Source organism: Periophthalmus magnuspinnatus, chromosome 7 (genome assembly GCF_009829125.3).
Source record: "Periophthalmus magnuspinnatus isolate fPerMag1 chromosome 7, fPerMag1.2.pri, whole genome shotgun sequence".
NCBI lineage: Eukaryota > Metazoa > Chordata > Actinopteri > Gobiiformes > Gobiidae > Periophthalmus > Periophthalmus magnuspinnatus.
In genome coordinates this window covers 25474487-25487768 of record NC_047132.1, presented here as the reverse complement: position 1 = coordinate 25487768, position 13282 = coordinate 25474487, and the positions used below count along the sequence as shown (strand labels likewise).

General features: G+C 37.5%; 3 protein-coding genes across 3 annotated transcripts; all 3 read left to right on the top strand.

Annotated features, from left to right (window-relative positions):
- The first annotated feature begins 4949 nt into the window (after window positions 1-4949).
- On the top strand, window positions 4950-6517 carry LOC117373713 (uncharacterized). Its single transcript, XM_033969802.2, has 4 exons — window positions 4950-5002; window positions 5490-5823; window positions 5906-5995; window positions 6155-6517. The coding sequence occupies exons 2-4, from the start codon at window positions 5502-5504 to the stop codon at window positions 6430-6432; spliced, it is 690 nt and encodes a 229-aa protein (XP_033825693.1). The 5' UTR covers window positions 4950-5002; window positions 5490-5501; the 3' UTR covers window positions 6433-6517.
- A 293-nt stretch (window positions 6518-6810) lies between these two features.
- LOC117373997 (cysteine sulfinic acid decarboxylase-like) lies at window positions 6811-10072 on the top strand. The gene is made up of 14 exons (XM_033970131.2): window positions 6811-6919; window positions 6993-7129; window positions 7216-7342; window positions 7413-7503; window positions 7578-7800; window positions 7964-8043; window positions 8119-8173; window positions 8275-8391; window positions 8471-8535; window positions 8882-8963; window positions 9041-9240; window positions 9324-9375; window positions 9468-9557; window positions 9637-10072. The coding sequence occupies exons 1-14, from the start codon at window positions 6895-6897 to the stop codon at window positions 9808-9810; spliced, it is 1518 nt and encodes a 505-aa protein (XP_033826022.1). The 5' UTR covers window positions 6811-6894; the 3' UTR covers window positions 9811-10072.
- A 118-nt stretch (window positions 10073-10190) lies between these two features.
- Window positions 10191-12958, top strand: LOC117373566 (zinc finger protein 281-like). The gene is made up of 6 exons (XM_033969622.2): window positions 10191-10264; window positions 10890-11108; window positions 11199-11327; window positions 11403-11529; window positions 11617-11735; window positions 11935-12958. The coding sequence occupies exons 2-6, from the start codon at window positions 10926-10928 to the stop codon at window positions 12085-12087; spliced, it is 711 nt and encodes a 236-aa protein (XP_033825513.1). The 5' UTR covers window positions 10191-10264; window positions 10890-10925; the 3' UTR covers window positions 12088-12958.
- Window positions 12959-13282: the final 324 nt, after the last annotated feature.

Here is a 13282-nt window from a genome sequence, read left to right as displayed (position 1 = left end):
TTGACAATTAAAACAAAATTAGCCTGGTATGTAGATATTTTAGGAAAAAATCAGCCACACCAAATTGCATATGACAGGTTGAAATGTAAATACACAGTGGCACACGCTCCAGTTATCAGACTCTATTCAGTCATATATTTCTGTAAGTGAAGTGGGATAAGGAACATGGACATTTCTACTATCCAGTGAAAAAGTTGTAGTTCATCTTTACCTTGTACAATGCTTTTGATGTGATGGCAGCCCCGTGTAGTGCAGAGGTTTACAGTGTGTTGCTGTATCTCCCTGTTGCTTCTTCACTCCTCCCTAAGAGTGAATGATACTCGCTTACACGCTAATCTGCCCTGGATATTAATTACAGTCTCCATTAAGATTTAATAAATACTTCCCAGGTGGGCCTGCCGTGGAGCAAACCCAGAGCCTTATCAAATATTAGGCCTTTAATTGGCCTTTCACTCCCATAAATGGCTTTTTAATTAGCGTGCAGTTATCTTAGCGGCACCACACCACAGGGCCACAGTGAGGGGAGCGAGCAGATGTGGTGGTTGTGCTGACTGAGGGCATCTTAATGACCTGAGGTAGGCCGCATCATTGTATTACACAATATCCCTCTCACCAGCGCCAAGAGAGCGATATGCAATCTGTGAGGAGCAGGAGCAGTCCCATTGTCAAGAGTGTAACATGTAAATAAAACACTCAAAGAGCAACTATTTAAAATGTACGTTAACCTTAGTCATTAATTAATAAACATCTTGCAATATAAGAGTAATGTCAAAGTCATATTTGAACAAAACAAAATATATACACATATACACATTTTCAATAAAAGAAATTACTTGCCTTCGTCATCTGTTGGTTCGTCCAATAAAATGCATTTTAAAAATTGCATAAAAAACCTCTTTATGGAGGAGGGATGGAGGAGGTCTAGTTTAGCTTTCATAATGCAGTATACAAGTTATGAAAGGAGCAAACAACTATTTGTTGAGTTTCAGATAACAGAATATTCTATAAGGTTCCGTTGAGATATGGGATAACAAGTTCTAATGCACAGGTAAAGTTTGAATATCAAATCCATGTGTGGTTTCTATTCCTATCCTTAGTCTCACTAGAGCATGTGTAACTTGTAGCAGACAGACTTCAGCCATTGGAGCTGCTGGGTGTGATGCAACTCTCAAACGTGAATCAGTGCGATATCCGGACACACACCAATTATGGCGCTCACACGTGGAGTCGGAGTTTGTGCACACTCTGCCGTGAGCGCGGTGAGACGCAGCGGGACTCAGCCTCAGAGTGACGGCTGCCACCAACACTTACATCACCAACACTGCTCTCTCAAACTGTTTTCACACAAGTGCAAATCACTCACAGAATGGACTTAACTAGGGGAGACAAGCAGGACTGAACAGGCGAAAAACAAATACCAACGTCAGAGTTAACAGTTCAATTCAATTGTTAAAAAGATGTAAATCATTTCTATATGTAGCAGTACACTAGTGATGTAGTATGTTTTCTTCTAGAATGTTTTCTCATGTAAAGGCTTAAAAGTTCATTTTTAATTATGGGCTCACTCTATCTCTCACTCTACTTATTCTGCGGAACGTGTTAAGTATTATGAATTTCATTACCCATATTCCCATCAGTAATGTGTGACATTAGGTAGATAATAATTTAGACTTGTGACACGTGTGCTGCCATTGTGTTGAGATATATATATATATATATATATATATATATATATATATAATATATATATATATATATATATATATATATATATATATATATATATATAATATATATATATAAAACACATATATATTGGCAAGTAATTTAATATTTTGTGTTCCCCTTTTTAAGATCCTCAGCTGCAAATAAGGCAGATGAGCAGACACAGACAAAAAATCCTACTGTATTTGCAGGCTGAGTAAAAGGGTGAGAGCTCCCTCTACGGGTCATTTTGGGATTGATTCCATATGGTTGATTTAGAATAGGTCTGGCTGCACAAAATCACTGAGGGAGAAAAAAACTTATGGAATAACTCTTACAACTATTCATTGTTGAACAACAACAATGGAAAAATACATTGATAGACTTTATAATGCACTTTGCAGCCTAATCGCTGATGCATTTCATTCAAAGGTGTCATTCTATGGAGCAATAGAAAATCAAAACCTCAGAGTGTTCTTTATTACAAAAAAAATGTTGTATGGCAGAGTTATTGTTCTCGTGTAAATTATACCATATTATTGTTATTGTGTAATGTCATTAAATTGTAAATGTAAATCAACTGGTATCTGAGATACAGCTTTTGAGTGAAAAGCAGGCAGATATAAGTTCCTGCTTCTTGTTCCTTTTCTTTCACATTTTTAACTGAATGTAACACAATTTCCTTCATATCTTGAATGAAGGAAAAAGAAGAAAGCATTAACTTGACCCTCAATTGTGCCCTGCCCCAAACCCACAGCTGTTAGAGCACACCGTGCCTGTGCTTACTTTTCCATAGTTTTTTTTTTTTTTTTTTTTCTCTGTACCCATAATGCAGTATGGGAGCAGGTGTACTCTGTCCATCAAATCAACTACATGCATTAGTCTTCAAAGAAGGAAAATGCCTTTAATTCAACTCTGTTTCCTGCATTTCAGTACTCAGGAGTGCACACACACACACACACACACACACAGGCATTTTTAAATAATTTAAACCACTATAAATGTTAATGGGCACCTCAATTACATTAGTGGCAGGACCTATAAGTCTTCCCAAACTGCCTCCCCCCATAATGAACAATAGCTTCATGTATATTTGATTTTAGAAAATGTGTGTCATGCAGAATTATAATAGATTGCCACATTATACTTGAAAATGCAGTCTTGGCAGATTTTAGCAAGGGCATTTTATTAATTTTGTATTTTTTTTTTTTTTTGTATTATTTTTTATATTTATATATTTTGATTTATTGTTTCCAATCTGAACGTCCTGTACAGTTTTAACACCTCATTTGGCAACTCTCTCTCTCACCTCCATGACACACTGTGGTATTCATTTGTCTATATATAATTCATTCTAGATAAATAGCTGGATCTCTTTGTTTCACTCAATCCGCCTTTACACACAGAGGTGTACACTGTAGGGCTTAAAGGCAACACAGGCAAATATGGTGATGCATCCATGGTACTGGTGACTGGGTCCAAATGCCTATGTTTTGAGCTATGTTAGTTTTACAACTGAAAGGATGTTGTATTCAACCATTTAACGAACATGCAATTTACAGCTCCTTCAGTCAAGCAGCAGATATCCAAACTCTGGCTCCAATAAACCCAGAGGATTATATCTGCCATGGTATAAACTGTATGCTAATCAATACATAAATCATTGCGTGGTGACAGACTGAGGATTAGTGCTTCACATTTCTTACTTCAGTAAATGTTTATCCGTGTGTCCCATAAGATTGTGTGAAGCACCTGATAACCATGCTAACTGAAAAGTGCTTTTACAAATCTTAAATACATCATTGCAGAAGAGGGTTGTTTTTTTGGAGTTCATCTTCATAGATTCTGCTGGTATTATTTGTTTCATATACTTATACACATATACCCCCCCCACACTTTTTATTTGTTGTTCTTCACTGAACATGCAGCAGCCCACGCTTATTTCATACACCTCAATTACATTATTACACCTTCCTGATGTGCTGTGTGAAGAAGCCACCACTCCACCTATGTGCTGTAGGCAGGATACTTTGTAACTTAGTAATCACATATACTTACTACTCGCTTTTACTAAGAACCTAACTCAGGCACATCTGTCTATGGATAACAGGAGAATATGGGAGAGAGTCCACAGGAACACTGGCGGACATGAAGACACCACTATACTGTTATGATAAATCCATAAACACTGGTGCCTCATGCTTAGGTCTCAATACCTCACATTACGTTACATGCAAATCTATGTTTTCATGAATCTCCTCAGCATCTCAGTCTTAAAATGCATATGTACACATTTCCAAAAAGAGGAATCCTCTTCTCTCTGGGCACTGTGCATTACTGTGGCTACCCTCACCCAATATGTGCAATGTACAACATATAAAGACTGTGTTAAATCAGCTGCAAGTTGAGTTCACAGCATGTATCATTTTTCACTCACAAACAATGGATACTCATGTGTTCAGTGATAGTGTTTTGAAATTAGTCAGACAAGACATGTGTACATTAATATGCACAAGAAACATACTTAGTAATTAAATTTGGAAACAGTTCAATTGTCCTATACACTGCTCACATATCTTAGTTTCTCTGCTTGTGTGTCTCTCTGTTTCTCTCTCTCTCTCTCTCTCACACACACACACACACCCACACACCCCTACACACACACTCACACGCACACACACACACACACACAGTCCAAGGCAGCTACTGCAGCATCAGTGCTCCAGAGGGTGCTCTCTCACTAAGCAAATATCTGTCTTGGAATAAGATATTGATTTGTCATTTCCCTGAGATGAACTGAGCACACATGCAGAGCTTAAATGTGATGTCTGTTCCCTCCTTTTTTATTGGCACCACCAGCCACGGCTTCAGTTTTGGGGGAAAATGAGAGACTACAACATCCCTTATTCTACATATTAAATTTAATAGCATTTCTCCTCAGTGTGAACATATGCACATATTTGTTCTACATACACAACAAAATGATTAACTATTCAGACCTGCTTAGGAGTGTGATTTCGCATTTTGGTTAAAAAGATATAGGCTATTCTTTGCTAGACACATAAATAATAATCTTAATAATGTTTTTTTAATCATTTTATTTGGAACCATGTACCATGCATGGCCACCAGATGTCACCAGATCTGCACACCTAAAACTGTGGACGTGCAGTAAAACCTCCAGTCCAGGCGTGGCTCCAAAATATCATCTCCATTGATTCATCCCGGAACTGGGAGGAAAATCTAGAGGATCACAAGTCCCTCACTAGACACGTGTATTTTTATTTTATTTGTAATTGGTAAGAATCGCATTTTGTCTTTGTTTCTAATTTAGATTAGAGCCCTATACTATTAGGCTATTGAAACAAGCATTACATTAATATGACTGATCCAAGATTGAGTCGTTCGAGTTGTTCTAAATATACCCTTCTTTCACTTTCTCTCTGCAAACTAATTTATATTCAACACTTATATCCTATCCGGGTTGTTCATCCTTTATTCCCAAAGAAGGTCTTCGGATGTATCTAATAGAAAAACCGTAGTGTAATAACCCTCATGCTCCTTTTGGCGAGTGTGTTGATTAAATAATAATAATACAAAATAAAAACAAAAGTATTATTATTATTATTATTATTATTATTATCATCAATAATAATAATAATAATAATAATAATAATAATAATAATACAATTGTTAATTGCTTGGATGGCCTTTGCATACATAAACAATCTTTGTATTTATAGTGAGAAAGTAGTTCAAGTGCAAGTTCACATCACTATGTTTTAGGTGGCAGTCTACATGGCAGTGAATTATGACAAAGGTTCTTCAGGCGAGCTGCTTAGAGGTGTAAAGGCCCAGCTCATCTCCATCCTTAGTAGCCAGGCAGACTTTGTACTTCAGCATGCAGATTCTCGATCACTGGTCACTCCTCAAGGCTATCGGCAAATCAAAAGCTGCCGTATCCCAGATGAAAAGATGCGGGACCTTTTGGATCATATCATAGAGAGAGGGCCAAAGGCGGCACAGGGCCTACTGGAGTTACTGAAGGATCAAGAACTGCAAGAAACATTCCCCAAGTTGAATTTTATCAAGTCTATGCCAGTTGACATTTTGTGCTTAGGTAAAGTAATACCATTTTACATGGACATTTGATTATTACAGTATATGTACATTAAAATGTGTATGTATTTTTGGTCAACAAGGAGAAAGAAAAACAAGGAAAAGAACCAGGAAGCAGAAAAAGACATCTGAAATGCATGAGGTTGTTCCACCCAAAAAGACCTTCACCACAGGTAAGGTTATTTTTTTCCTTGCATAGGGCATATTGTTCTGGCCGTTGACTCAAATGCGGATAAAACACACAATAAAAGTGGACATTGCTTTGTAAGTCATTTCCAACAAAATGTAGTGAGAAACAGCATCCTTATTGTGTCCTGATTCCTTGTACACAGTGTTGGTGACAGAGAAGCAGCTGATGTCTGTAGCCCGGGCTATAGGACAGGCCTGGAGAGAGGTGGCCATCATGGCTCTTGAGATCCCATCTGTGAGACTGGAGCAGATTGTAGCGGACAACCCAAACTGTCAGGTGAACCAAGTGTTTGTCGCTTTGCGCTATTGGAAGAACATCCAGGGGAACAAAGCCACTGCCACCTACCTCCACTCACTGCTGTGTCAAAAGGATCTTGCCCTGTCACAAGACGTCTTCAACTTTCTGTTGGAGAACAAGTAATGTTAGGGCACATTATTTTATAATAGGACTTTCAACAATGTTTTTGTTTTTATATGTATATAACTTTTATTAAATGTTGTCTTTACATAATCTGCACATTGTAACAAAAAAAAGTTTTTTAAATGTAATTTTATTACAACTTTTGTATCTTCATTTAATATGTTTGTAAAATATGTCCAATAAATTGGATTTTGTAAGTTGTTGGGTTGTATTGTAAATCTGTTTTTATCGATCTAGATATTGCATATATATATATATATATATATATATATATACATATATAATGTATGTGTGTATATGTACACACACACACACTTTCATCCATTTTCCAAGTAGTACGCTGGCTTAACTGCTATTGTACTTCCTCTTACAGGAACAAAGGTTAACTTCACTCTGTTGCCTTGAATACAACGCTGTACTTTGACCTTACCGACATTTAAGAACTGAAGAAAAGGCAAAAAGATGACCTGCATTCATTCAAATAAATGTATGTATATTAAGAATAGAAACATTTTGAAATTATGATTATTATTTTGTATTTGTTTTGTTTTCATTTGCAGCACATGAAGATTCTTGCCATGTACTTGATTTAAATGAGCCAATTATTGACCATGCAGAAGGACAACTCTTCTTGAATGAAGCGTTCAAAATTTTAATGGAAGAGGTTCTCTGCAAAGGCACAGATGCCAAACAAAAGGTAGTAGAACAATAATGCTGTTCTGTTTTTGTCTTTTTTTTTTTTTTTTTGTTAGAGGCTAAATCAATATTGGTTTAATGCCACAGGTTTGTAGGTATGAGGAGCCAGAGGTGCTGGCTAAGATTTTGGACCTGGAGTTAAGGGAGGCAGGAGAGCCTCATGAGAAGCTGCTACAGAGAGTTAGAGATGTTGCTACTTACAGTGTTAAAACCTGTAAGTCTTTTAAAATAAATTGGGGGAAAAGCTTTTTTTTTTTTAAATCACTGTATATATTTTTTTCCAGGTCACCCACGTTTTTTTAACCAACAGTTTTCTGGCGTTGACTACCACTCTTTGGCAGGGCGATTTCTTTCTGAGAGCCTTAACACTAATCTGTAAGAACAGATGCAAAAACAATTTAAATGTTTTAAGGTCCATATCATCATTTATGTTAATCAAATGTTTATAGTTTTACATATGAGGTGGCACCTGTGTTTGTGCTAATGGAGAATGAGGTCCTGAGAGCATTGCGTTTCCTTGTGGGGTGGACTGAAGGAGATGGGCTCTTCTGTCCTGGGGGCTCCACCTCGAACATGTTTGCCATGAATCTGGCACGGTACCAACTGTATCCGGATGTCAAAACCAAGGGGCTGTGGAGCTTGCCACAACTTGTTTTATTTACATCTCCAGAAGTAAGACTGCAGTGTGTGTGTGTGCGTGTGTGTGTGTGTGTGTGTGTGTGTGTGTGTGTGTGCGTGCGTGTGCGTGTGCGTGCGCATACATACTGCATTTGTATTGGTCATTGCAGTGAATGTAATGAGCCTTACAACAATCTGAACAAATTTGTTTTCTCAGAGTCACTACTCTGTGAAGAAAGGAGCGGCTTTTCTGGGAATCGGCACTGATAATGTCATCCTTGTGGACGTGGATGATGGGTAGCATTATATTCTGTTTATACTGTCATAAAATGCTTTGTTGTTGTTTGTTCTACTTATTCTCTCCAATGACAGAGGCCATATGATTCCAGAGGACTTAGAAGAAAAGATAAAGTCTGCTATAGCCCAAGTGAGCATTCTTACTTATATTAAGTTTTCCAGTTATATCTCACTCCCCTGTTAGTATTGCTGTAGTGAATGTAAATTGGGCATTCATTTTGATTCCACAAGGGGGCAGTGCCATTTCTTGTGAGCTGCACTTCTGGAACCACTGTCCAAGGTGCTTTTGACCCTCTTGATCGCATCGCTGATGTTTGTGAAAAGCACAATTTGTGGATGCATGTCGATGTGAGTGTAGTTTTCTTTATTTTATATTTATTGCGTGATGCTTAACTGTAGAAAGCCTAAGGACATTGCTCTTTTTCAGGCTGCATGGGGTGGAAGCGTGCTTTTTTCAAAGCAGCACAGACACCTGATGAAAGGAGTTGAGAGGTACTTCGTGTCTGAAATATGCATGTTTATGACATGGTAGATGTAGTAATAGTAAATAGTGATAATAGATCATTATGTGTATGTTGTTGTAATCTGACTGGATTTGTGTTTGCCTTGCATAAATATTGAAGTTACTGCATTTATTATATATCTCTTTACACTGTCCATAATGCTCTTAGTAAATCAAACTTCTTCTCTGTTGGAGAGTTACAAAGTGTTACATGGGTTTACTTGGGGGCATTCTGTTTAGTGAGACTTGCATGAATTAATATTTTTAAGTTTTATTAAGAACTGCACTTTTTAAGTTTTATTTGATCTGTGATGCATTTTGTGTGTTTCTATCAAGAGCAAATTCAGTGGCCTGGAATCCCCACAAAATGCTCACAGCTGGTCTTCAGTGCTCTGTTTTGCTTCTACAAGACACTACGGTGTGGTCTCAAAATATCAATTCAAATTTTGATGCAACGCCTCAAAGTCTGTCATGCTTTTCTTGCTTCTCCAACAGAATTTGTTAAAGAAGTGCCATAGTGCCCATGCCTCCTACCTCTTTCAGCAAGATAAGTTTTATGATGTGGATCTCGATATAGGGGATAAATCTTTGCAATGCAGTCGTAAGGTAGATTGCCTTAAGTTGTGGTTAATGTGGAAAGCTGTGGGTTCCAGTGGATTGGCAGAGCGAGTCAACAAGGCTTTTTCTAATGTTAGGTAAAGTTTATAATGTAATAATAATATTATAGAGCAAGCAAAGACATGCACATGGACTTTTTATAATCAAACATAACCTATAGATATCTGACGGAGAAGATGAAGAAAACAGAGGGATTCAAAATTTTGAATGAGGTAATTTTAAGTAGTAAAAACACAGTTCTGTGTAAAATAGAATGTTGTCATTGTGCCTACAAAGTTTTATTTATGTATTTATTCTTAAACAGCCTGAATTTGTGAATCTATGCTTTTGGTACATACCTCCCAGTCTGAGGGGAAAGGAACTAAATGAAGATTATCAAGACCGCCTAGCAAAGGTTTGTTTATAACAAATAACATATAATACATATGCATTTCAAAACATGATTACATGCTTTTTTACTTTTTTTATTTTAGGTGGCACCAGTCATAAAAGAGCGCATGATGAGACAGGGCTCAATGATGGTTGGGTACCAACCTCTGGGAAACAAGGTCAACTTTTTCCGTGTGACTGTGTTCTCCCCACTAGTTTCCACGAAAGATTTGGACTTTTTTCTGGATGAAATTGAACGACTTGGGAGAGATTTGTAGCTGAAAGAACAGTTGACTATTTCTCATTTAGACATTTTTGCCTAAAACATTTATTTTGATGTTAGTTGTAATTAGTTGATTCTAGGAATAATTTGTATTAATAGAGTTTATTAATTCTGACAACTACTGACATCTAATTTTGACTTTTGTAGGCTACAATATAGGCAATTAGAGCAGTAATAACGTGCTTTAGCCTCATAACCTATAATTGAACTACTAGTTAACATATGCACATTGCTTCTTTGATTATATAAAAATGTACAAATCTATAATAAAGATCTTTGATCAGACTCAGATGGGGTCGTTTTCCTCAGGTTACAGGATCTGGCGGTTGACCAATAACCAGCTTCTCTGGTAAATACTTCCGGTAGCGTTTCCGGTCTGTGTTTGTAAACTGGAAAGATATTTGGAAGTGCGGCAAGAAACCAAATAACCAAAAGTCGAATAAAAAAAGGTACGTGCAGTCGATCGTTGCTTGATGGAGATCATTTTGCAGATTTGATCAAAGGCTCACTACAGTCCATGTGCGGGGCGTGTGTGTTTTTTTGTGCTCGGAGCTGTGCGCGCACGCCCTGCTGTTGTTGTGCTGTTCATGTGGGGGGTGGGGGTCCAGGCTCAAAAGAGTTGTCTGGGACCCGTTTGGCAGAAATTTGAACAATTCTTTATGCACAGTTTTTCTTCATCACACAATCAGCTATCAAAGATGACACCAGTCAGTGCTAACTATTTATTAATACCCCAGTATCATCAAATTCTTCGTCAATTTGTTGCTTATGATCTATTTTTTCTATCCAAACCTCCTGAATGAAACAGTAGTTCGAGGCTACTCCTTGTTTATTTTAGTAAAGCAGCATAAAACATCTTTTGGAGCTTCCAGAGTGATTGTATCTCGTATCAATAGGGACAAATATCTGAACTACGCACATTAATTAACATTTGTGAAGATTTGTAGAAGATTTTTTATTCATTTATTTACATTAGGGTAATTGGTATAAACTAATACCAAACTGGATTTCTCTGTGGTCGTATGAAGACAAAATACTCTTTAAATGTCATAAAAACTACCTATTTGTTTCCAGACTGGTTTGCTGGGCTGTGAAGTGGTGTAGTCCAGCATGGCACTAATGCAGGCCAACAGTATGCCAGGGCAGAAGATGATGTCACCTTTGGGCCAAGGGCGAAGAGACTGTCCCGAGTCCGACCTGCAGCTCTGTCAAAACCACAGACACCAAGTGCAGCACGGACAGCCTCAGCACAACCATGTTAGCCATCTATCAGCAGGGGTCGGTCCTCCTCTGGTGAGTCTTGTCTGCTTTTACATACAATAGTGGCTTTAAATGGCTATTTATCATAAAACTTTATCATCCTCTGTGCTTTTTCTGTCAAAGCTGGTTGGAAAAGATGGGCGGTATTGTTCTTCTATTTTGAATGAAGACATGTTGGCAAACCAGAATATGCAGCCCAAAAAGAAGCACAGAAAGTCTCCTTCACCCACCAAAATAAAAGCAGAAGAACAGGTAAAAAAAAAAAAAGGATATCAAAGTAGAATTTAAACATTGAGCTCTCACACACTTCTCTTAAATGTATTCCAGCGTTTTATGGCACCACTTGAGGATGATGACTTGTCTCTAAAAGTTCAGAAGAATTTTATCTGTGACCATTGTTACGGAGCCTTCAGGAGCAGCTATCACCTTAAGAGACATATATTGACCCATACAGGTGAATGAGCTCTTTACCATTTTCAGTATAGTACTTTTTTGTTATGTCTTAATGTACCACATTTGAACAACTTGTGCTTTTTGACAGGAGAAAAGCCATTTGCCTGTGATTCGTGTGAAATGCGTTTTATCCAACGTTATCATCTGGATAGACACAAACGCGTTCACAGTGGCGAAAAACCGTACCAATGTGATCGCTGCCGCCAGGTTTGTTGTACAAATTTAGTGTACTGTCTCATATGTCCCATGTGTAATGAAACGTATTACTTCTATAATGTAACTTAGCATTATACAGTTAGTTGACAACATTTATAAACACAGTTTGTGAGAAGAATCAGAAGTGTATGTGAAATTTTACTATTCATTATTTTTCTTTTCAAAACAATGTCCTTTTCTGTCTTTTCAGAACTTCTCACGGACAGATCGGCTGCTGAGGCATAGACGTTTATGTACGGCAGGAATCGTTAAAGAAGAAAACCAGTCTTACTCACAGGCAGCCTCCTCACACACTGCTCCCTGGGGCCCTTTACAGTCAGCCAACAGTCGTCTAACTGTGTGACCTGTTGCCCTCCTCTAACACGGACCCAGTACAACACTGCAGAAAGGCCAAGGTTTGAAAAACTCTCAAACATTGAAATGGCCAATCTAATGCCGCTTACTGATCCTCCAACTTAGAGAGCATTTGATGAGTCATTTGTTTTGTAACATTGATGGCGTGAGAGAATGGCATTCATCAACTTTTACATGGACATCTAAAGACTCTTTTTAACTCTTTTACAAAGAAGTGCTCTCAAGTCCTACAAAGTAAGGTTGTAGAGAGCACTTACAGAAGTAGAGGCTCATTTAAGGATTTTTTTTTTTACGGTTGTTTATTTTAGTAGTTACATTCAACATGCTGTTACATCTTTGTCTATTTGAAGGCTAGTCCAGACCAAATCATCATTTGCTACATATCAAGGTCTCCCGTTGGCACAAAAATCCAACAAACTCAACCATGATCAACCATGCAGCTGAGAGTATGTTCTTTCCAAACACGCAAACTGGTAAGCAAGGGAACACCAGAAGTGACTCCTTCAACACTATGACTACGAAGCATAGAAGCTTCCAGCGAGAGAGAAATTTGTTGTCTCTCCAAACTCCAAGGAAACTCATGTTACTGGAACTTTACACCAGCCTTCAATGGTCACTCATGTCTGGAGTGCCCTTTTACTTCCAAAAAATGTATACATTAATTAATCATAAGCAATATTGATATACAAATCAAATGTTCCACATGAACGTTCTCTAGTTCTAATGCTTATGGTGAATTAGTTTTGTTGTACTGGATAGCAGATTGTATGTGGTTTGATAAACAATGGGCTGCAAATGTGACAGTTGCGCTAGCAGGAAAAATGTATAGCCTGTTAGACATAAATCAGAATTGTGGGAAAGTGTTAGATTATGTCCAGTGTAGTCGTAGAATATAGGCCCTCTTATATATACTCCTTAATATTTTTAATATATTTTAAGTCTTAAGTAGGCATCATTAAGGGGCCTAAACACAGTTTAGTTTTATATTTTGCCAAAGTTTTTGCAGGAATACTTCTTTTATCTCTCTCTTCTCTCTTCTGTCTCTCTCATTCTCTCTCATAGCTGAAGTGAAGCATTTAGACTAATATTTAGTTCATGACAATTAAAAAGTTGTGTAGAGCCACAAGTCTAAATAAACATTCTAATATATTGCTTAGTATTGTTGTGAATTTACACTGGTATAA